This window comes from Phytophthora ramorum (assembly GCF_020800215.1).
Source record: "Phytophthora ramorum isolate Pr-102 chromosome Unknown Phyram_PR-102_s0007, whole genome shotgun sequence".
NCBI lineage: Eukaryota > Oomycota > Peronosporomycetes > Peronosporales > Peronosporaceae > Phytophthora > Phytophthora ramorum.
Window position 1 is genome coordinate 1703229 of NW_027150653.1, and position 20795 is coordinate 1724023.

At 53.0% G+C, this 20795-nt stretch overlaps 6 protein-coding genes across 6 annotated transcripts; 3 read left to right on the top strand and 3 right to left on the bottom strand.

The window, feature by feature from the left end:
• KRP23_8519 (Fork head transcription factor 1) lies at window positions 1-913 on the top strand (the record flags this gene model as incomplete). Its single annotated transcript, XM_067893968.1, has 3 exons — window positions 1-438; window positions 510-643; window positions 724-913. 3 exons carry the CDS (start codon window positions 1-3, stop codon window positions 911-913), a joined length of 762 nt encoding a protein of 253 aa, XP_067743448.1.
• Window positions 914-1116: 203 nt separating this feature from the next.
• KRP23_8520 (uncharacterized protein) lies at window positions 1117-3960 on the bottom strand (the record flags this gene model as incomplete). The annotated part of the gene is made up of 8 exons (XM_067893969.1): window positions 1117-1406; window positions 2385-2554; window positions 2627-2695; window positions 2761-2841; window positions 2920-2991; window positions 3058-3129; window positions 3200-3313; window positions 3410-3960. 8 exons carry the CDS (start codon window positions 3958-3960, stop codon window positions 1117-1119), a joined length of 1419 nt encoding a protein of 472 aa, XP_067743449.1.
• An 861-nt stretch (window positions 3961-4821) lies between these two features.
• On the top strand, window positions 4822-10156 carry KRP23_8521 (Ankyrin repeat domain-containing protein 50; the record flags this gene model as incomplete). The annotated part of the gene is made up of 16 exons (XM_067893970.1): window positions 4822-4917; window positions 5007-5102; window positions 5177-5275; window positions 5346-5444; window positions 5518-5598; window positions 5663-5764; window positions 5843-5941; window positions 6023-6124; window positions 6206-6304; window positions 6371-6570; window positions 6638-6803; window positions 6893-7333; window positions 7404-7811; window positions 7881-8138; window positions 8205-8615; window positions 8687-10156. 16 exons carry the CDS (start codon window positions 4822-4824, stop codon window positions 10154-10156), a joined length of 4227 nt encoding a protein of 1408 aa, XP_067743450.1.
• Window positions 10157-10399: 243 nt separating this feature from the next.
• On the top strand, window positions 10400-13071 carry KRP23_8522 (Urease; the record flags this gene model as incomplete). The annotated part of the gene is made up of 3 exons (XM_067893973.1): window positions 10400-10525; window positions 10603-10673; window positions 10740-13071. The coding sequence occupies 3 exons, from the start codon at window positions 10400-10402 to the stop codon at window positions 13069-13071; spliced, it is 2529 nt and encodes an 842-aa protein (XP_067743451.1).
• A 97-nt stretch (window positions 13072-13168) lies between these two features.
• KRP23_8523 (Polycystin-2) lies at window positions 13169-17453 on the bottom strand (the record flags this gene model as incomplete). The annotated part of the gene is made up of 2 exons (XM_067893974.1): window positions 13169-17348; window positions 17419-17453. 2 exons carry the CDS (start codon window positions 17451-17453, stop codon window positions 13169-13171), a joined length of 4215 nt encoding a protein of 1404 aa, XP_067743452.1.
• A 586-nt stretch (window positions 17454-18039) lies between these two features.
• On the bottom strand, window positions 18040-20754 carry KRP23_8524 (Gamma-tubulin complex component 4; the record flags this gene model as incomplete). The annotated part of the gene is made up of 3 exons (XM_067893975.1): window positions 18040-19485; window positions 19574-20198; window positions 20258-20754. The coding sequence occupies 3 exons, from the start codon at window positions 20752-20754 to the stop codon at window positions 18040-18042; spliced, it is 2568 nt and encodes an 855-aa protein (XP_067743453.1).
• Between the last annotated feature and the right edge of the window lie 41 nt (window positions 20755-20795).

A 20795-nucleotide genomic window follows, 5' to 3' on the forward strand; every position in this document is an offset into this window, starting at 1 on the left:
ATGCAGGCGCCTGGGCTCGAAGAGCGCAAGAAGGCGCTGGAGAAGAAGTTCGTGGAGAAGCGGCCTGCGCTGGCATACGCCAAGCTCAGCGGACGAATTATGGACGACGCGCCGTTCGAGAAGCTCGTCACGCACCTGCCGGCGGAGCTCGGGCGCGGGCCCATTTCTCCCGCGCCCGACCACCGCATCGCGCTGGGGGAGCAGAAAGCCATTTCGCGGCTGCACGCGCGCATCCAGTGGAACCAGAGCGACAGTTGCTTCGAGTTGCAGTGTCTGGGCAAGAACGGCATGTTTGCGGATGGCAAGTTCGTGACCAAGAATCAGACGGTCAAGCTCAGCTCCAAGATGCCGCTCAAAATTGGGCACGCGCGGGTCTATTTCCTGTGCGCCATTCGCTCCACGATCAGCACGATGAGTGGATACAAAATCATCCAAAAGGTTGACAAACTCTCTTTCTCGTTTTGGTCCGAGAGGGGTCTTATTTGTGATTTTGTGTCTTTCTGCTGCAGGCGTTCGAGAAGGCCAAATATCACAAGGGACTTGCGAGTATGACGGCGGGGCAAGTGTGCGACCAGATTCTTGAGAGCTACCCCAAGAGCGAGCACGAGCTCGGTGGGAAAGAACACCTCCGTACATTCGTCACGTGAGTTTTTGTGTGTATGTAATTTTATTTGAGGGGTAGATGTTTTTATTGACGAGCGTGTGTGTCTGCCTTTGCAACAGATCCTACTTGCAGGAAGATACCGGGGCCTTTGAACGCATTGAAGGAGGAGCATCCTCAGTACCAGAGTATAAAATGAAGTTGGCTGTAGGGACCGCCGATTCAAAGAAGAGTGTGCCGGTCAACTCGGTACCCAACAAGCCTGAAGAGACCAGTGAGGCAGCATTGAAAAAGCAGAAGATTGTTGCGTGATCAGCGAGGCTCAATGCAGCGAGGCATAGTACGCAAGCCTAAATTGATCTTGCAGCGCTGCATACATTTTCCTTGTTGAATTGGTTCGAACCGAGCTACACTTCGATCGAGACTGCACAGCTCGTTTGGTAAGTATTATATTTATATTGCGGCGAATACTCCGTCCGTATCGCGCTTCATCGGAGACAACGAGTACGGCCATGCTATTCCGTTGAGAGGAATCCTTCCGTGGCGATATCATCTGGTTCAGGCTCCGGGTGCGGTCGGTTGTCCAACTGAATCTCGCGCATGAGCTCTTTGATTGTGAGAACAATCTCCGAGGCGCTGGGGCGGTTTTCCGGTCTGCCCTCAAGACAGCTCGCTGCCAGTGCCAGAATTCCGGGTGGGCAGTCATTGTAGAAGGTTGGGCGCAACGATCCTAGTGCGACCTTCTCGAGGATTTTTTGCTCCTGCGAGCGTCGTTCGTCGGGGTTGTCCTGCCCAGGAATGCTTCCTGAGTTCCAGTACGGGTAGTCGTCAGTGTCTATCTCAGAGAGTACGACACCAAATGAGAAAATATCCGCGTGTTCGTCATAGTCTCGACCGAGCAGCACTTCTGGGGCAATCCAAAACGATGTACCAACGCCAGGAGTCATGAACCGGCCTGGGCCATCGCCTTCTGCCACTCGGTGCTCACGCGAGACACCAAAATCACTGAGCTTGGCGTCGTAGTTGTTGTTCAGCAGCACATTCTTTGATTTGAGGTCGCGGTGAATCACTTTAGGGCTCAGCGAATGCATGTATGCAAGCCCTTCAGCGATGTGCAGCGCAATTGTGAGCTTCCGACCTTGCCATGTGAGCTCATGATTGGTATTGGGTCCCTGGTGTTTTAATGCGTGCAGCACGTCACGTAGGTCACCACGCTCCATGTACTCCGTAATAGCGCTAAGGTTACGTAGCGAGTCCCACGCAACACCGATGAATTCGACGATGCGCTCATGCTTAAGTGAGCCCATGAGCGTGATTTCGCGCACAAACATGCGAATCTGTGATAGCTTCTCGCACTTTTCGCGCATGATCTTCTTGATGGCCACCTGACGATGTTTGTACATGCCAGTGTACACAAGTCCAAACCCACCTTTGCTGATACAGCGGCCAACGTGCAGATCCTTGTACTTGAGTCGGAATGACATAATCAACGGATCATCGAGTAGATCTGCATTCAGCGTCGGGTGGAGCGAGTTGTAAAATGCCTCTGTCATAGTAGATTGCATTGCACGCGAAGTCTGAACATCTTCAGCATCAGGTGATGACGAGCCTGCTTTGCTTCGTTGCTCTTGTTGATGCCGCACAAACATCGTAGCCAGGAAAAACAGTAGGAACCCAACAAGACATCCACCGAAGGCCGCGACTAGCACGAAAATCGTCCAGTTTGTGCTGTCACTTCCGTTGTCATCCCTTACCAGTGTGGGTGCAGGGGTGGTGCTTGTACCATTTACGACGCAGAATTCCGTGTTGTGGGCCTCCAGCAACTCGCCGCTGGTGCAGTCGACTCCAGCAAAACTTGAGGAAACATCAACTTTAAAGACTGCGAGCTGTGAAATGATTGCAAGCTCGTCATTGGTGACGGTCAAATTTGAGATGTCATTGCCGCTCATATCCCTAAGGACGAAAACGAAGGAGGTTAGCGTCAATTAAAACACGAGGTTTTCAAGGTCATCGACCAGGACGTACAACTTTTGAAGATTCGGGAATTTCAGCAGCTGAACCGGAAACTCGGTGAAACTGTTGTTCGCCAGGTTGCTACACAAACCTCACAACTTACGATCAGTGCCAGCACACGCGATGCATAATAAAAAAACACTCACATGTCGGTCATGGCGCTCAAAGCCTCTGCAGAACCTGGCAGACTGCCGTAAATACTAGATATCTTGTTTGCTGCAAGGTTCCTGCAAAAGTAAATTGCAAGCACGGGAGTGTCAGAGAGAAATAGCACGCATTCAATGTGTATAAATGCAAACACGTACAGCGATGCCAAGGCGGAGAAGCTTTCAAGGAATGGCTGGCTAAGGCTGCTAAGGTTGCAATTCCGCATCGATCTACAAGTTCATCCACGACCACAGTGAGCAAAGTGGTATAAAAAACAGAATTATCAGCATCCTCACAAGCTTGCAAGCGTTGATGGCACAAATTCAGCTCCGATGAAAGTATCAGAAAGATCCAGGTTAGATATGTCCCTGCAACATGCCCAAAACAAGGAGTTAGATGCGACGAATACGACCACTGGCGATTTAGAGCATCACATACACTTTTGTAAGGGACGATGCGTCCTGCGAGCGGACTATGGCCAACTCATCATCCCCCGTTGTCGCTTTCTCCAGGTTGACAGGGACAAGGTCACTGCTTTCTCCCTGAATTTTGCTGTACAGACAAAATCAACATCAAATTCTGTGTTAGGCGTGTGTGCAACAATGTCATAAGTAAAAAAAAAGAAGCGAAAGCTCACGACGAACTTACAGGATAAGCAAGGTCGGTGGCGTATCGTACAGCATGAGAGAGTTCACTTCGACCACATCACCAACGCTTATTACCGTAGGAAACGGCGACTTCGGCGCAGTATCCGGGGATCGAATGCGAAAATGCCATGTTGTTGTGTTTGCAAAGCCCGAGAAGCAGGCGCACGAAAGATTGTAGTGACTCTGAGCCTTCAGACATGCACCGTTAGCGGGAATGGTCGAAGACTTGAGTATCACCATGGGCTCGCCGCCGCAAACACTTTCGGTAAGGAGCGTGTCGCTCATGATTGTCAGACGCTGTTCGTCATCGTCCATCGTTGACGCGTAACCTCTCGCAAGGTACGCGGCGGTCTCATTGTCACTGCCACTGCTGCTATTACTGCCACTCGTAGACGAAGAGGAATTGGCACCGATCCGAAGTCTCGACACGACTCCAACACCAGCACTGAAGCTGTTGTCGCTCTCCTGTGCTGTAGCTGCCCCGGCGCAAACCAGCACAAGCCCGACGAATCCTGCTAGTGAACGTAGTACGCCGCTGGGGCGTATGGTCATAATCGACCGACTGTACCGAACAAAGCGGTTGAAGCTGTGCGACGAAAATGCTTGCTGCCGCCTGGATGAGCGAGCGGAAAGTGGAAAACTCGAAAGGCCCCCCGCGCTCTATACGGACGGGCTTGCACGAGAGCTTGTGCAGTGCAGTGGCAGATTTCTCGCTTCGTCTCCACTGAAATTTGGCCTGTGCTCCTTCGTCTCCGCCGCTGTCAGTCTCGATTGCACGCTCAAGTCACACGCGAAGTGCTTGCAATTATTTGGCTCACATGAAGTTTACACAGGCGCGCGCACGAGCCAGTGGCGACGGCTCCGAAGCCAAACGTGGCCAGCATTAGTGCTCAAACTTCGATAGTTCCCTACCAAGTCGTAGGGACACTGCGCAGGGTTTTGGTCAAGTCCGCTGGACTTCTCCGCTGTGGTCGACTCAACTCAGGCTGCCACCAGGAGGAAAGGGCCAGCGGCGCGCTGGAACCGCCTGGTGGTCGCACTTGAGACTTTCGCCTGCAGGAAAGCTAGGACGTCCGAGGCACCGAGGCGCGAGGTTTGGTCGATGCCGAGTTTGCTTTGGGCATTGGTACAGAGGAGGAGGCGGTTTTCGAGCAGCGTTGTCCACCCCTGGGTATCTATAGCTGTTTGCCATTGAGCGCAGACGCTCCTCTACGCTCGCAGCAGCCAGGCAAACAGACAAAAGCTTATTCGCATGTGTGAATGGAAAGCGAGCTGACCGGAGGGTGCGTTCGTTCGTAAGAGCTTCGCAGCACGTGTACTGGCAGGACGGCAGCATGAACCTATATCACATATGAGAGACCACATGAAAATCAGGCGAAATTCCACTTTGAGATTCTCGGCAACTTGCAGTGGATGGACGCGGCGACGCAGCGCGAGCTGGATCGAGCTCTAGGCAGCGGTGATGCGGACGCCTTCAGGCGCTTATACGAGCAGCACCCGCAGTACCGGGTGCGTGTCTGCAATTTCCCCCGTTGACTTGCAAAAACCGAATATCAAAGTTAATATTTGGATGTTGTACTCTCTCTCTCTCTCAACAGGATGAAGCTGGGCGAACGCTGCTGCACCTGGCCATCCAACACAATCTGTTTGAGGCAATAGAAGGCGACATTTCGTTGGCCATTGTGGGCGCTCGTGTAGGGCAAGCTTTGATAAGGTTGTAGACGGACTTCACAGTTGATTGACAAGTAGGTGGTGTCATGCATTTCAGGACAAGCATGGGCGGACCCCATTGATGGTGGCAGCAGAACGAGGATTCAGCCTCATTTGTGAAGAATTGCTAACCATCGGGGCCTCGACTTCAGCTGTGGTGAGGCGTAGGAGAGACGAAATGGGTCTCTTAATTTTGATTGCTGATGAGATGGTTGATTTGTTCGTAGGCGTCAGACAGAAGTACTGCGTTGACCATTGCACTGCGCAACGACCGTTTACTCGTGTGCCAGGTTTTAGTAGCTGTGGATCCGGAGCAAGCTATGCATGTACGTGAAGTGGAGTCATGAAAAAAGGTGGGTGGGTGGTTGCTAAGGTGGTGCCGCGCTTGTTGCTATACAGCAATTGCTGCAAGCGATTAACAGAGACGCACGAGATGAAGTGGTGCTACTCGTGAAAGCTGGTGTGTCGTTAGACATTTCGGTGAGTGCGCGTGGCACAAACCTAGGAGTGCACCCTCGGTACGCTTACTTTTTGTGTTGAGCAGCGGACGACTGGGGGTGAAGAGCGAAATCCACTGCGGGAGGCAATTTCGCATCCGCTGATTCTTCGAGAACTGTTGCGCTTTGGAGCACCCGTGAACACAAAGGTTGGTAGCAGAACCTACGCCGACGTGATAAGGATTGGCCGGGCGCTGTTTTGAACTTACAAATCCTATGTGTGACAGAATAAAGCAGGAGCTACTGCTCTCTCCTTTGCTGCCGCGACTGGACATTTGAAAGCGTGTGAGATTTTGCTGGACTATGGAGCTTCGCTCAACTCTAAGGTTTGAACTGACGACCCATTGAAGGCGTAGCTACGCTGTAATCTGTATGCAACGAGTCTTACTATTCGTTGGCGCAAATAGGACAACGAAGGTCAAACGCCGATGTACCATGCGTGTTGTCACGAACGCGAAAACTCGATTGCCCACTTTGTCCAGCAGCTTGGTGTCACAGTTGATACTATGGTAGCGTACTGATTGGTGAAAGCCGCTCTATTATTTCGTTTGTCAAGCTCGTGCTAAACATGATTCGTATTGCTGCAACAGAACAACAAAGGGCGGACTCCACTTTTCTATCATGCTGAACGAGGAAATGTCCTCGGGTGCGAACTCCTGCTTCGATATCATGCCAATGCGACTCACAGAGTGTGTACAGCACTTTCTAACTGTCGATTTATGAATGGGATGATGACTAACACGTTAGTGTTGCAGGATATGTCTGCATGGACAGCTCTTCATTTAGCAGCCAGTCATGGACACAAGGAAGTGTGTCGTCTCCTATTGGGATATGTGAACGTCACAACTGTGGAGCGAGAGGACCAGCAAATGGTGTTATGCCAGCCAACGTCATCAGTAGGAAGTTGGATTTCGGTGACGGAGACAGTCTTGATGCGGATATATGCGAAGCTGATGTAAGAACGGGTGCTGAACGTTTACGGTGGACATCTCTCTCTAACTGGGGCCGTCTGGCGTTTCTAGGTCATCTGGAGTGCAGGCGACATTGCGAAAATACGGAACGCTGAGGATACGAGATTGCAGCATGAACACTCTGCTCCATGTTGCAGCTTCTAGTGCGGGAGACAAGCACTGCTACTATATTATTCGATGTCTTCACCTGATTGGAAACATTGCGATCAACACCCAGGTCAAACAAACTCTGCGATGCATTCGATTACAGATATCCAAGAACTGACGTGTTCGTTGGTTTGTTTTATTATCTACTTTTCTGAATAGAACTGTTACTGCGAGACTCCGCTGGACGTTGCTGCAGATCGCCAATGCTCCATGGCTTCCTCAGCTCTTCAATCGCTAGGGGCGGTGCAGATATCGAGCGAGAGCGAGATTTTTCCCAGCGTGATCGAACTAGTAGCACCAAGAAAGGGACCTCTTTCTCGCACGGTGGTAGGGTCATCAAAGGACTTCACTTCATGCTTGCGAGATCACATAGTTCAGCTGTGCCGAGGAATACAAGATGGCATATATTCATTAACAGACGACACGATCGCGCAAGTGGACACCGACCGAGGAGATACCGTTTTGCACTACTTTTTGCAGAGTTTCGTGCAGCGCACCTCATTCCCGTCAGTGGAAGAGCAACGTGAAGTGCTAAGCTCACAAAAATGGCTCGGAACCACAGAAGCCCCGCGCCTGCTTCGTATTCTGATCAGCAAACCCGTACGTACCATGTAACTCTACTTATCGCCACTTTTGTCCAACCACTTTCTGCAACTGTGTGAATTTACAGAATTGGGAAGGGAAAACTCCACTGCATATCGCTGCAGAAGTGGGTGCTTTAGGTTTTTGCGAGATTCTGATTGAGAAGGGTGCGTCACCAAGCGAGGAGTGCCAAGCACCAGACAATCGTCTCCTAGACCAGTCGACAGAGAACCCGCAGTTTTGGAAGGCGATTAACTTTGCAGCCGCAGTGAGGACATCACTTGATGAAGCTCAAGCATCCTTTGAAGAACGTAGTACTCTTGTTGAGTACCTACTGAAGGGGACAGACTCACTCCCCAATGAAGAGAACGCAGCCCACGACTGTAAGGAGAAGATACAGATGTATTTCCCGCTATTACTCCCGCTCTTCATCCGTGTTGAAGACGAAACGAGCCACAAGGAAGACTACGCAGAAGCTGAAGAGCTGTTCTACAAGGTGCGCACAGTAATTGGAGCAGCGTGGGGTTGGGAAATGACTCATCGCAACTTTATTGTTGCCTAATAGTTCTTGGACGAGTGCTATCCGCGTTTTCAAGAATCCACGGTATATGAGAACGACCCAAGTGGTGTTTCTGTCCACAACATTTTCCTCGGCACGGCCAGGCACGGTATTAAATCGCTCAAGAAGGTTGTCCCGCCGCAATGCGTAATTGAAACGACGGGTGATAGTCTGCTTCACCTGATAGCAGTACATGGCCATCCAGACTTCGCGGGAATAATCAAGTTTCTGATTGACGAAGGGCAGATCGATATTAACAAAACGGTGCGTGTCTTCATTGCCTGCTGCTATGTCTGGTCTCCCTTCCTAACGCTAATTGACATTTCACAGAACAAACAGTTGAAAACGGCGCTACATGTTGCCGTAGAGCACGATATGACCGATATTTGCCTCTTTTTAATCGCTCACGGCGCTGACGTGACAGCCTCATGCCAGAATCTTGAGACACCCTCCAAAGAAGTTTGGCATACGCCATTGTACACTGCATTGTGGTCACCCACACCCAAGTACGAGATTATCGAGATTCTGTTGAGTACGCCTCAGTCGATTGCCAAACCACGCAACCCCAAGCTTAGTCGCTCAGCACGATACGAGCCTGGACAAGGCCCAGATACCAAGTGGAACGGTGTCGTACTCGAGCAGTTGTTGAAGATTCACGCAGCGGCTTTGCCATTGTTTTTGGATCATTACGCTGTTGAAGTAAACCGCATCAACGGTGAGAAAGTGTATCGATTTGTCGAGGTAAGCTTCGTCTGCGTGAGAACTCAACTGTTGGCGAGCCGAGTGATTAATACTCTGCTTATTTATTGTAGGTTTTCGAGATCTGCGACCATTTAGAACAGATTGTGAACCCGACGGGCACCTTAACGCCAAGCTTATCGTCCAAGAAAACCATCAAGAACTCGGCAGTGACCCATCCAGTTGTTCGCAACGCTATTCACCTGAAATGGGAACTGTTTGGCTCGACCACACATCGCAAGCAATTGTCGTTGTACGTGCTGATGGTCACGTTCTTCTACTTGTCGAATCTCTTGCTTCCCAAGATTGAGGTCGTCACGAATGAAAATGGCAAGAGAGAAGAATCGACTCACAAATGGATCGAGTTCGACTCGGTCGTCGACTATTTTGTTGGCGTCACGAAGGTGTGCTGCTGGGGTCTGGCGGTATATCACCTCCTATATGTCGAGTTTTTCAAAGAGTGGCGTTCCAATCCGAAGCAGTACTGGCGTTCAGTGTGGAACTTCTTGGATGTATTCACATACGTGCTGATGCTCGGTACGATCCCTTTCGAAGTGGTCAATGGACATGACACGCAGCGCGAGTGCATGCTCAGTCTGCTCAGTATTCTGCTCTGTGTGAACCTCATGCAGGCGCTATTGGTATCGTCTTACTTCAGCGTGCTCATATTTACGTTTGCACGAATGTTCAAGGTCGTTGCGCGGTTCCTGTTCCAATACTTACTTCTGCTCCTGGGTTTCTCGGGTGGACTGTTCCTGCTGTATCATGGAGCAGGGCCGTACACGGATTTCTTCAGCGCTATGCGGATCGTGTTCCTTACTACGTTTGGCGAGCTAAACTACGGCGACAACTACAGCTTCGACGATCGACTTCGCGCACGGAACTACCTGGCGTTCCTGCTACTCACAGCATACGTGCTCGTAGTTATCGTCGTGGCCATGAACCTCCTGATTGCGCTCATGACCTCAGAGTACGAAAAGGTGCGTGCCCAAGCCAAGGAGCTGTCGCTTCTCGAACTCGCAGGTGCATTGCACCGCTACGAGCAGTGGATCGGTTACAGCGTGGTTCGGAAGCTGTACACAACGCCCAAGGGCCAGGAACTCATCAACGACTGCGTCTTGCACGTGTCCGGGTCCGCCCAGCAACGTCGCAACTTCAATCGTCGTGGCCTCACGTCGTCCATGTCCACATCGTTTTCAGATTCGATGGCCGTACCGACAGGCAGGTTCGACGTCCTAGGCACGCAACGCAGCAAGATCGACGCTATGCACTTTTCACTCTTGAGCAAGACGAATGCTAGTGTGGATGGAGCAGAGATGGCAACCATTACGGAAGCTATCACGACGCAAGTGATGAAGCACGTGCACGAAGAAGTGGAGGCCTTGCGCATGCAGGTGACGACGGAGCTGCAGGACGTCCGAGAGCTGCTGGAGACGGCACATAATGGCAGCGCCCAAGCGCAGAAGGACGTGGCCAGCAAACTCTCAGACGTGTTGAAGTTGCTGGTCGCCAAGGACGAGAAGTCACCTCGGTCCAGGCAATAGGTAGAGAGATCAACCGAATCGCACTTCAACTTGCATTGCAAATCATCGGCGCCCTGGAACATCTTATACTACTGATTCCGAATTACAGTACAGAAACGCTGCCAAAATGGATACCCTTGCATTTCTGATTTCATGAATCAGCCAATCAAAAGCGAGTGACGCGCTAGCTCTTCAACGAGAGGATACCGCGTGACCAGCATCGCCATTTCGGATTTTGCGCAGTCGGGAGCAAGCGGAGCCAAGATGCGTCTGAGTCCGCGCGAAGAAGATCACTTGATGCTGCACACGGCTGGCGCCTTGGCCCAGAAGCGCCTGGCGAGAGGCCTCCGCCTCAACTACACGGAGAGTGTCGCGCTGTTGGCCACGCAGGTGACGGCCCACCGCATTCCTATGTAGCCTGCACATAAATTAATAGCATGGCGTCATCTTTGGTATCATTCCTGCAGGTGCTGGAGTTTATTCGAGATGGCAAGACGGTGGCGGAGCTCATGACGCTCGGGGCGCAGATGCTCGGCAGGTACGAGGCCAGAAACATCCTAAAATATAGTAAACATTTACTAAACTTTGTGTTGCTTTGTGGCAGACGGCAGGTGATGGAGGGGGTGGCTTCCATCCTGGATGAGGTGCAGGTTGAAGGCACGTTCCCGGACGGCACCAAGCTCGTGACGATCCACAACCCCATCTCCAACCTGGACGGAGACCTGTCTCTGGCTCTGTACGGGTCCTTCCTGCCGGTGCCCAAGCTCGAGGTTTTCGGCTCTCCTGCTACAACGACGGCAGTGGCACCCGGAGCTCTCATTACTCAAGACACGGACATTGTGCTCAATGCTGGCCGAACAACACGAGTGCTGCAGATCACCAACCTCTCGGATCGACCTATTCAGGTTGGCAGTCACTACCACCTCATTGAAGCCAACCCGTACCTGGAGATGGACCGAAAGGTTGCCTACGGCCACCGCCTCAACATCGCGTCGGGCACTGCCGTGCGTTTTGAACCAGGAGACCAGAAGACAGTCTCGATTGTTCCCATTGCAGGCAACAAGGTGATCACAGGTGGCAACAACCTCGCGACTGGGAAGGTGGACGAGACCAAGGTGGATGCTATTGTCGCTAAGGCTGTGGCTGAGGGTTTCCACCACAAGGTGCTGGATCTGGCTAAGCTGCCGAGCAATGTTACCCTGCCCGATTTTGGAATCTGCAAGATGCCGAGAAGTGTGTACGCGCAGACGTACGGTCCTACGACTGGAGACGTTGTGCGTCTTGGTGACATGGAGCTGTACGTGGCTGTGGAGAAGGACATGACGGTGTACGGAGATGAATGCAAGTTCGGCGGCGGCAAGGTGCTGCGTGAAGGCATGGGCCAGGCGTCTGGCAAAACGTCCGCCCAGGTGGTCGACACGATCATCACTAACGCTTTGATTCTGGACTACACGGGCATCTACAAGGCCGATGTGGGTATCAAGGATGGTTTGATTGCGGGTATTGGCAAGGGTGGCAACCCGGATGTGATGGAAGGGGTCGTGCCAAACCTGATTGTGGGTGTGAACACGGAAGTGATCGCTGGTGAAGGCTTGATTCTGACTGCTGGTGGCTTCGATGCCCACGTTCACTTCATCTGTCCGCAACTGTGCACTGAAGCGCTCGCAAGTGGCTTGACCACGCTGGTTGGTGGGGGCACTGGGCCAGCTACTGGAACAAATGCAACGACGTGCACTCCTGGTCCGAACCACATGAAGCTGATGCTCCAAGCGACAGACACGTTTCCGATGAACATTGGTCTGACAAGCAAGGGTAATACGGCCCTTCCTGAGGGCCTCCAGGACACGATCGATGCGGGTGCTGTTGGTATGAAGTTGCACGAAGATTGGGGCACTACGCCTGCAGCTATCGATAACTGCCTCAGTGTCGCGGAGGAGAACGACGTCCAGGTGACGATCCACACGGACACGTTGAACGAGTCATGCTGCGTTGAGCACACCATCAAGGCCTTCAAGGGCCGTACGATTCACACTTACCACAGTGAAGGAGCTGGCGGAGGTCACGCTCCTGATATTGTGACAGTTTGCGGCGAGCCGAACGTCCTCCCATCGTCGACGAACCCAACTCGTCCGTACACGCGCAACACCATTGACGAACACGTGGACATGCTGATGGTGTGCCACCACTTGGACAAGAACATTGCGGAGGATGTGGCTTTTGCAGAGTCGCGAATCCGTGGTGAGACTATCGCTGCTGAAGACTTGTTGCATGACATGGGAGCGATCAGTATCATTTCGTCGGACTCGCAGGCTATGGGACGTATCGGCGAAGTGATCACACGCACGTGGCAGACCGCTGACAAAATGAAGAAGGAGCTCGGTCTCCTCGCCGAGGACGCGGTATCAGAGCACAAACGTGACAACTTCCGCGTCCGACGCTACGTGGCGAAGTACACAATCAACCCCGCCATCGCCCACGGGATGTCACACCTTATCGGCTCAGTGGAGGTGAACAAGCTAGCTGACCTCTGCTTATGGAAGCCGTGTTTCTTCGGAAGCAAACCAGAAATGGTGATCAAGGGCGGTGCCATTGCGTACGCTCAGATGGGAGACCCGAACGCCTCGATTCCGACACCACAGCCAGTGAAGATGCGCCCCATGTTTGGTGCTTTGGGCGCTGCCATTGGAATGGGCTCGATTGCCTTCGTCAGTAAGAGCTGCGTGGACAAGAAGGTTGCTCAGTCGTACGGGCTAAAGAAGCGCGTCGAGGCAGTCCGCCACTGCCGTGGTGTCACGAAGAAGGACATGAAGCTGAACGATGCGTTGCCCAAGATTAAGGTCGATCCGGAGACGTACAAGGTGCACGCGGATGGAAAGTTGTTGACGTGCGGCCCGGCGTCGTCGTTGCCACTGGCTCAGCGGTTCTTCCTGTTTTAACAAAATCTGGAGTGGAAGTCGTGTTGGAGGTAACTAGCGAGTTGAAAGAGGCGCATGTTGTGCTTGGTAATGTACGTGTCATGGTCCATTTAGTTATCTACTCCTTTGTGGCGTTGGAACTGTCGCCATCTTTTGGCGAGTCGAAGGACTCCTCTGCGGAGCTCATAGATTGGAACGACGAGAGCGGCATCGCTATATCATCAGATGATTGCATTGTTAGCCCAGATGACGAGGCGACTGCAACCAGGCGCTCGTGAGCTGCAGCAGCTCGTCGCTGCTGTGACCGCTGTGATTCATGGGACGCGGTTTCCGACTCGGACGAGTTCAAGGAGAAGAGGCTGTTGGCGGAGCCAGAACGGGTGCTTGAAAATGGTCGACTGCGGCCCAAGAAGGCGCGCTTTGCACGAGTAGCACCGCGCGCCAGGGTGACTGCCTCGCCGACGTGATGCGCTTCAGCATTCTCGTTGCGACCAACCACCTTGATGTGGCCCGAGTGTTTCTTCTTGCCCCCACGTGTGCGCTGATCCTTGTGCACGAAAACGAAACCAAAGCGCAAGATCAACTTCACTGTTTGCATGGCAGTGTTGCGGTCCATTTGCTTCTCGTCTTGCGTGAGATAAATGTACGGGACCAGTCCATTGTGCTCCTTCTTGGCGTCGTTACGCCGCGGGCCGAACTTCCAGCCTTGCTCCATTCGCATCTGTGCCCACACTTCGTGCGTGTTTTCAGCCAGAAGCTCAATCACAGCGCGAAGGTGCGGGGGCACCTTCACATCATCAGTCGGGATTGGTTTGGGTACGTAAGTGCCACCGGGTTCCGACGCCGCGGTGCCAAACTCAAACCCATCAAACTGTTCTTCGTTGCTCGATGGGGGCTCCAGCACATACCCGAGTGCTGTGATGACCTTGAGCGCCGACATGGATGTATCGCGGTCATATTGCTTGTCTTGCTCCGTTAGGGCTTCGTACGGAATAAGGTCCGGGTGAAGTTTCGTGTCGTTGTCACGTTCAGTGCCCCAGCGCCAGCCTTGATCAATGCGCCCCACCGCCCACACTTCGTGTGCATTTTGCGACAGCAACTCTGCCAGGAGGTTGATAGAGTGCGGCAAACGGATGCGGCGAGTGTCCACCGGTTGTGGAGTGTACTTGTACCCCTCCAGCTCACGCTTGTCCAAAGGCGTAAGCGCTGATGGGAACCGCTCCAGGAATGTGATAACCTCCTGGAAGATGCGGTCCTCCAGGTTCGGGATGCGAAGACGACGCTTGTGCACTTTCTTGGCGATAAACATGCGGAAGTTGCGTACAAGCTCGTCAAATCGGCATGAGATGCCGCGTCCTGGAGCGGCAAAACTTTCCTTAATGAGCCGATCCACATCAGCGTCCGTCACGAGTCGATGGGTTTTCTTTTTCTTACGCTTGAACGACAGAAGTTGCTTCACGTAGCCCCACCCGACGTAACCAGTAAAATAGCGGAGCCACGTTGACCGTGGCATGATACACATCTCGTTACCATCCAGTAGCGCGTTGCCATTATACAGCACACGACACGCACGAATGTGGCCTGCTCCACCGATAGTTGGGTGAGTGTGGCGCAATCCAAAAGGGCCTTCACCATTGCGACTACTTCCATACAGGTCAGTAGTGTTCGTGTCTTCACTGATTCGTACATGGAACCCGCCGTTACTGCTGCTGTTCTCTCCATAGTCGTCGTTTTGCCTGTAGGTTTGGGGTCGGCGTTTGAAGCGTGACGGGACGTACTCGTCCTGGTCACCTAGCACTTCTAGCGTGATCTGATCCTTCGTAAGAGAGCCATCATCAACCTCAATACACATGCCGGGCTTCAATCGCTTGAGAATTTCCACTGTGTTGGCAAGAGAGGACGAGATAGGCACGTACGTGACTGGAAACTCGACAAGATCTGCAAACGAGTCCGTCGAGTCTGCCCGGGGACGCACATGCTCACTAACAATTTCCGGTTCAATGCGCATCGTGAAATCTGGGTCGTTCTGGCGCATCAGGTCGCCGCAAGCCATGATAAGGTGCACACAAGCACGGAGCTTCCGGCGTAGACGCTTTCGCTCAGCCATGAGGTAGTCGTAGTCCACAAGCAGAACACGTTGAAAGCCACAAAGCACCAATTGTTCCGTATTGTACGCTGAATCGGCGTCCTTGACCGGTGGCATCTTCACTCGCACACGCAAACCGTTCATGTAGTTCTTGAACTGTTTAGCCACATCATACTCAACATCCATTAGCTGTAGCGAGTCGCGGAAGTCTTCATCTTCGTCACCCTTGTCTTTGTCGTTGACAGCGAGTGTACGCTTGTTATCCTCAAGGTTTTTCTTCTCTGTTTGAGCCAGCGAATAGTACTCACTCATGATAGCGATGAACATGTTCACGCAAATGAGGTAGATAGAGATCATAAAGCTGAAGAAAAAGATGCCGGCCATAGTCGGGTTGGCAGTGTAGATCTCTTCGTAGTCAAATGCACCGAGCAGCATTTGGAAGCAGCTCGTCAGCGATACGGACAGCGAATGGTATTGCTGTACAGCTGTACCGAACGTAAGAAAACCCATGACCGCAAAGCCGAAGAAAATCGTAAAGAAAATAATCACGAATGCAAGCAGGTCCTTAGCCGCGAAGCGAAGTGTGCGCCATAGTAAGTTCAAGCGCGAGTTCAGTCGCAGGTACTTGAACACAATTGCCACCGACACTAATCCCAGTGCTGCGGCGTAGTTCGTAACAGAACGAGATAACCACGCAAGCGGTTCAATATCCACGAAGCAATTCCCTGCGGTTTCCTGGTCATTCGCTGGACCTGAGCAGTCCATATCACCGACTTCATACAGATCATCGCGAATGTGTTCCGATTTCACGATAAAGATTACCCAGTGCGCGATAAACACCACGAGCAAGATCAGCTGTAGCATGTCAAGAATATTCCAGAGTGACTGCACATACTTACGCAGCCCGTAATTGCGCAGATCCGAGAGTTCGCGATACACGAGCAGGATCGTGGCAACACACAACACGATCACAAGCGCATTGGCTCCCAAGAAGTCTCCCGTGTCCTTGTAGCTCGACAAAATGCGAAAACTTTTGATACGTCCGGTGACTTGCATGTAGTCGGTGTTGCTCATTTCGAACAGCGCTTGCACGTGCGAGAAGATGTTGCTGCGCGCGTTGTAGAACGCAAAGGTAGACGCCATATACCGCGTGCCATCTCGAATGAAATCGCTCTGCAGCTGGGTGACCAGCTCAGTAGCCGCAGTGTAGTTGTCGCGGGGGAGGTACACAACATACCCACCGTGGCCGTAGTCCATCTCGTGGCTCACTAGTCCGGGCTTGAACGTCTCGGAGCGCAGCAACTTGCTGAGACCGCTTGTCCACTGGTACCGTGCACCAAGCGCACTGCTGTCGCTGCCGTATGGGTCCTTCATTTCGTGGCTGGTCGCGTACTCTGGATAACAAATCTCGTCCGAGAACATGATGAAGTCATTCCGACCGTATTTCTGGCTGCAGAGCTCGCCTTTGACGCGGCCCGTGCGCATCTGCACGCTGCCAATCGCTCGGTTGTTGCGAATGGGCGGGTCGTAGAACTGGTACAGCATGGGCCCGCTCGTCCATTCCCACATGTCGCCTTCATTGCCGATGTCGTAAAAGTTCTTGTCGTAGGTCAAATTCGGCAGCTGCTCCTGGAAGTACGTGTTGTCGAGCGCCGAGTTCTGCTCGAACGGGAAGTGGACGGGAAGCGTCAACAGCGTCGCTAAGATAACAACCAAGAAGCACAAGTACACGACGAGTTCCTTGTAAAATTTGTTGCGCTTCTCCTGCTCGAGACACAGCTGCACGCGCTTCATGTGGACTCGCATGGTCGAGTAGTGCGCGATCTGCTGCTTGAGTTGTCGCGCGGCCACGAGCTGGTCGTGCGTCTTGGGCCTCGTGCTCATGCTGGCTCGACTGGCGCTGCGCTCGTCGCTGGCCTCCACTGCCTGGCACTTGTCGCCCATGGAGCGTCGTCCTCGTCGTCGCCAGCAACTGAAACACGTCCACCACCTGCGCTCGTTGCTCTTGTCGACCTCCGTCGGCTGCTGTGAATAATCTCCGTGCGCGAAGGCCAGCAGCTCCGACTTGGAGCTGCGATGGGGGACGGTGGCCTCCTCCATGAGCGCGTAGGAAGCGTCCGGCACCGCGCACTCGTCGGCTGGCGGCTGGTACGGGGCTGGAATGCTGCTACTGTTCTCGTCACGGCAACTGCGCAGCGATGGGATCCGCTGGCTGGCACCCGTTTCAATAGAGAATGCCCAACCGTTATGCTCCGCGGAGACGAAGGTGTTGTGGCATTCACCTGGAACCCCGCACGACAGAAAAGACAGTGCCCATATGGTCGCAGCAAACTAAATGATGGCTAGCGCTACACAATTTAGCCGTTATGCACACCTCTATGAGCGCATATACGGTGATATATTAACCACACATCCTGAGATTTGGTAGTATTTGACCTGTACATTTATATAGTACTCTGAAGCTAGAACTATGTGTGATACACATTACTTTGTAAACTGCACGCAAGTTTGTATTGCTGCCACCGACGACAGTGTTATCCCGTCTCATTAGCGTCTGCTGTCAACGGCTGTCCATGCTCGAGCCGATGGCCAAGCGTTTGGACCCACGATCGCATTGGGCGTGACAGGATTCTGGGCGCCATTTGGTTATGAGCGTGATAGACGTTGACACCTTGGCTGGCCTTGGTGCCGAATTGGCTGATAATCTGCGCATTTTGGGACACAGAGCCGACGGCAGCACTGCGCTGCAAAGCAATCCTGCAGCAGGATGCGAGCACTAATGATCATGAGGACGATGTGGACTAGCTCGGTGCCATGATCTCAGAAAATCCACTCGGTTGGATGGATATCGCGGCTGTGGCAACGATCATTGACCTACTTTACTGTTTCGCTGCAACCTGTCGCTACTGCTGCTGTTGTTTCCTGCGTTCACGTTCGGCCGCGAAGAAACCGTTGCTGTCGAGCAGGAACAGCAAGTCGCGCGCTTCCGAGATCTGCAACACGCTGTAGAGGAACTCAAAGCGCCGGTGGAAGTCCTGGTCCAGCACGGCAATGTTATCAGCGGAGAGCATGCCACTGCCATCTGAAATGGCGTCCTGTTGCAGCACGTACTCAGCGAACTGCCAGCAGCAGCCCAGCAACTCGTCAAGGGCGGACGTAACGGTCTTCGTATGCACGTAGCAACTCTTGACGACGCTTGCCACGAAGGTCTCATGTACGCGCTTGGTGCGGTCAAAGTCGCCAGCAGACTCGATCTGCTCCACGCACTTCTTGAACTTGCCTTCAATCACAAACACCTGAAAATACAGCTCCAACGAGCGCACCACGAAGCTCATGCGGATGCGAAGAGCACCGGCAGCAAACGCTGCACCCTTTCCGTTGGTCTCCTTCGAGCGCAGTGCGCCACTCTTCCATGCCAGTTCGAGAGCGTGGGCCACACGCTTCAGCCGAAAGCAGAACTGGAATAGGTGTCCATATGACCGCAGTAGATCGGGTGTGACAAGAAGTTGGAGAGGCCAGCGCGCCGCACAGCGCAAATTTAGCGCATGCCACAACTCGCATGCCGTTACGGCTGCGTTGTTTTCCTTCAAATTGCTTCCACTGCCTTCACGCCAGCTGGACTTGGCGGAGTACTTGTCCAAGCTCCAGTCTGTGAGACGCACCAGTGACGAAAATGCCAAACCGATCCAGTATTCCCCAGTAGCTGCATGTAACCTGAGCGTTTGCTGGAGATCGAACTGCGTCTCTAGCACCGGCATGTCATTGACGATCACAGCCATCACCTTCTTGTACATGACCTGCTTCGATGATGGCATCTGGACTTCCTGCCGGGCGTACTGGACACGAACTCGCATCGCTGGGTTGCTACCATCTACAGGGACTTCGACGACTGGAGAGGACTGCACGCCGCTTTCACCTACGCACGAGGGCTTCACTTGAGCCATTACACGCATCCCATTCATGTTCCCCGGAAGACACTCGATCGCAAGATCGATGCTTACGTAAAAAGCTTGCTGGTCATAGTCCAGCTCAAACGATCCGTTGACTAACGAGGCGGGGCCCAGCGTGCCTTCATTCCTCAGCAAAAGAGACGTGCGGTGGCTTCCGTGAAGGAATTCAGTCTGCTCCCACTGCAGGGAAAACTCGGATGAAAAAGAGTTACCATCGATCTGTGCGTGCCGCCACCACACAGTACCGCTTTCTTCCACTGCAGTCTCGGTGGGTCGTATCCGTCCTGTCGACGATGAGTTAATGGCTAGAAATTTGCCGTTGGGTCCACGTGTTAAGTTAGAAAGAAGCAATCCATCGCTCGAGGGGAACCCTTTCAGCGCGAATGTCTGCAGCGGAAGCTATCATCACAGCGGCCGCATAACATTTACACGAGTCAGCCACTTCAAGCCTTCATGGTAAGTCAAGCTACCACGATGTCCAACTAACCTGCATGTCGAAGTCGTGTCCCCACGGATCGTCTTCAGATATCAATTCTCGTACAACTTCTCGCCAAACACCATGATTGATGTCTTCTTCAGATTTTGATGTCGGCTTCAGCAACATCATGTCAAAACTACGTTCAATGAACGTCTGGAACACTTCGCCGCGCGACAGCAGGAAGAAGCCCTTCAGCACGTGGAGGTATCCAACGAAGTCTGACTTCACCACAACTTCTTCGTGCAGCCTACCGGCCACGTGACGACGCACTTTTTCCACTTCGTGTTCGACCGCTACAACATCAAACTCGGATCGCCGTGCCAGCGCCGACATCGCCGTGATGACATCCTGCACTTCACGCGGACAAAACTGGTTCGCTCGAGTCAGAATGTGCACCGCCTTGCCAATCACAAACACACTCTCGGCCACTGACGTCGGGAAATAATCCAGCGGAACCGCCTCCAAATCCACCGCAAACTGCTGATGCCACATCACCGCATTCTTCTCCGACGATGTTTCCGCCATTGAAACATCAGTCGACGTCGCATCCACCAGCTTCTTGATGAAAAATTCCCTGTACGGGTCCACAATTTCCCCGTACAGCATCCAGGCCAAAATCTGCTTAAACAACACACTAACAATTCAAAGTTAACAACCTTTTAAAACTCCCTCAGAAAGCTTCTCATCACTCACCGATGGCACGCAAACAGCAGCTCCTGCATACACTTGCGTACTCTAGGAAACCCCGAGCTCGTGCATCGATACACAACACTCAGAATCTTCGCTCCTTTGACGTCGTCCACCTCTGTGAGCCTCTGCACCAGTCCGCAGACCTCCGGCAGCACTTCCATGAACTCCTCCAGCTCAAACATGAGATTGGACATGGGGAACACGGCGCTGGTCCGCAGTGTCTTGGCCTCCAGCTCCACGACTGCATCGGCATAGCGCTGCAGCAGCCGCTCCACACCCTGCGCCAGCGCGTGCAGATACACACTGGGGAGTCTCGGCGCGCGTCGCACGAACTCGTTCAACGCGGAGAAGGCGAAGCCCAGGCGCAACAGACGGTCCAGCACGCTGCGCTGCGCCTGTGACAGGAATGAGGCCTCTGCGCGCACGAAGAAGCCGTCGGCGCGGCGCTGCACGACGTCGCCCGTGTGCCCCAGCAACGCCAAGAAGAGCTCGTGGTGCATGGTCTTCAATGACAAAAAAAAGTATCTCGATGGTGATTGCT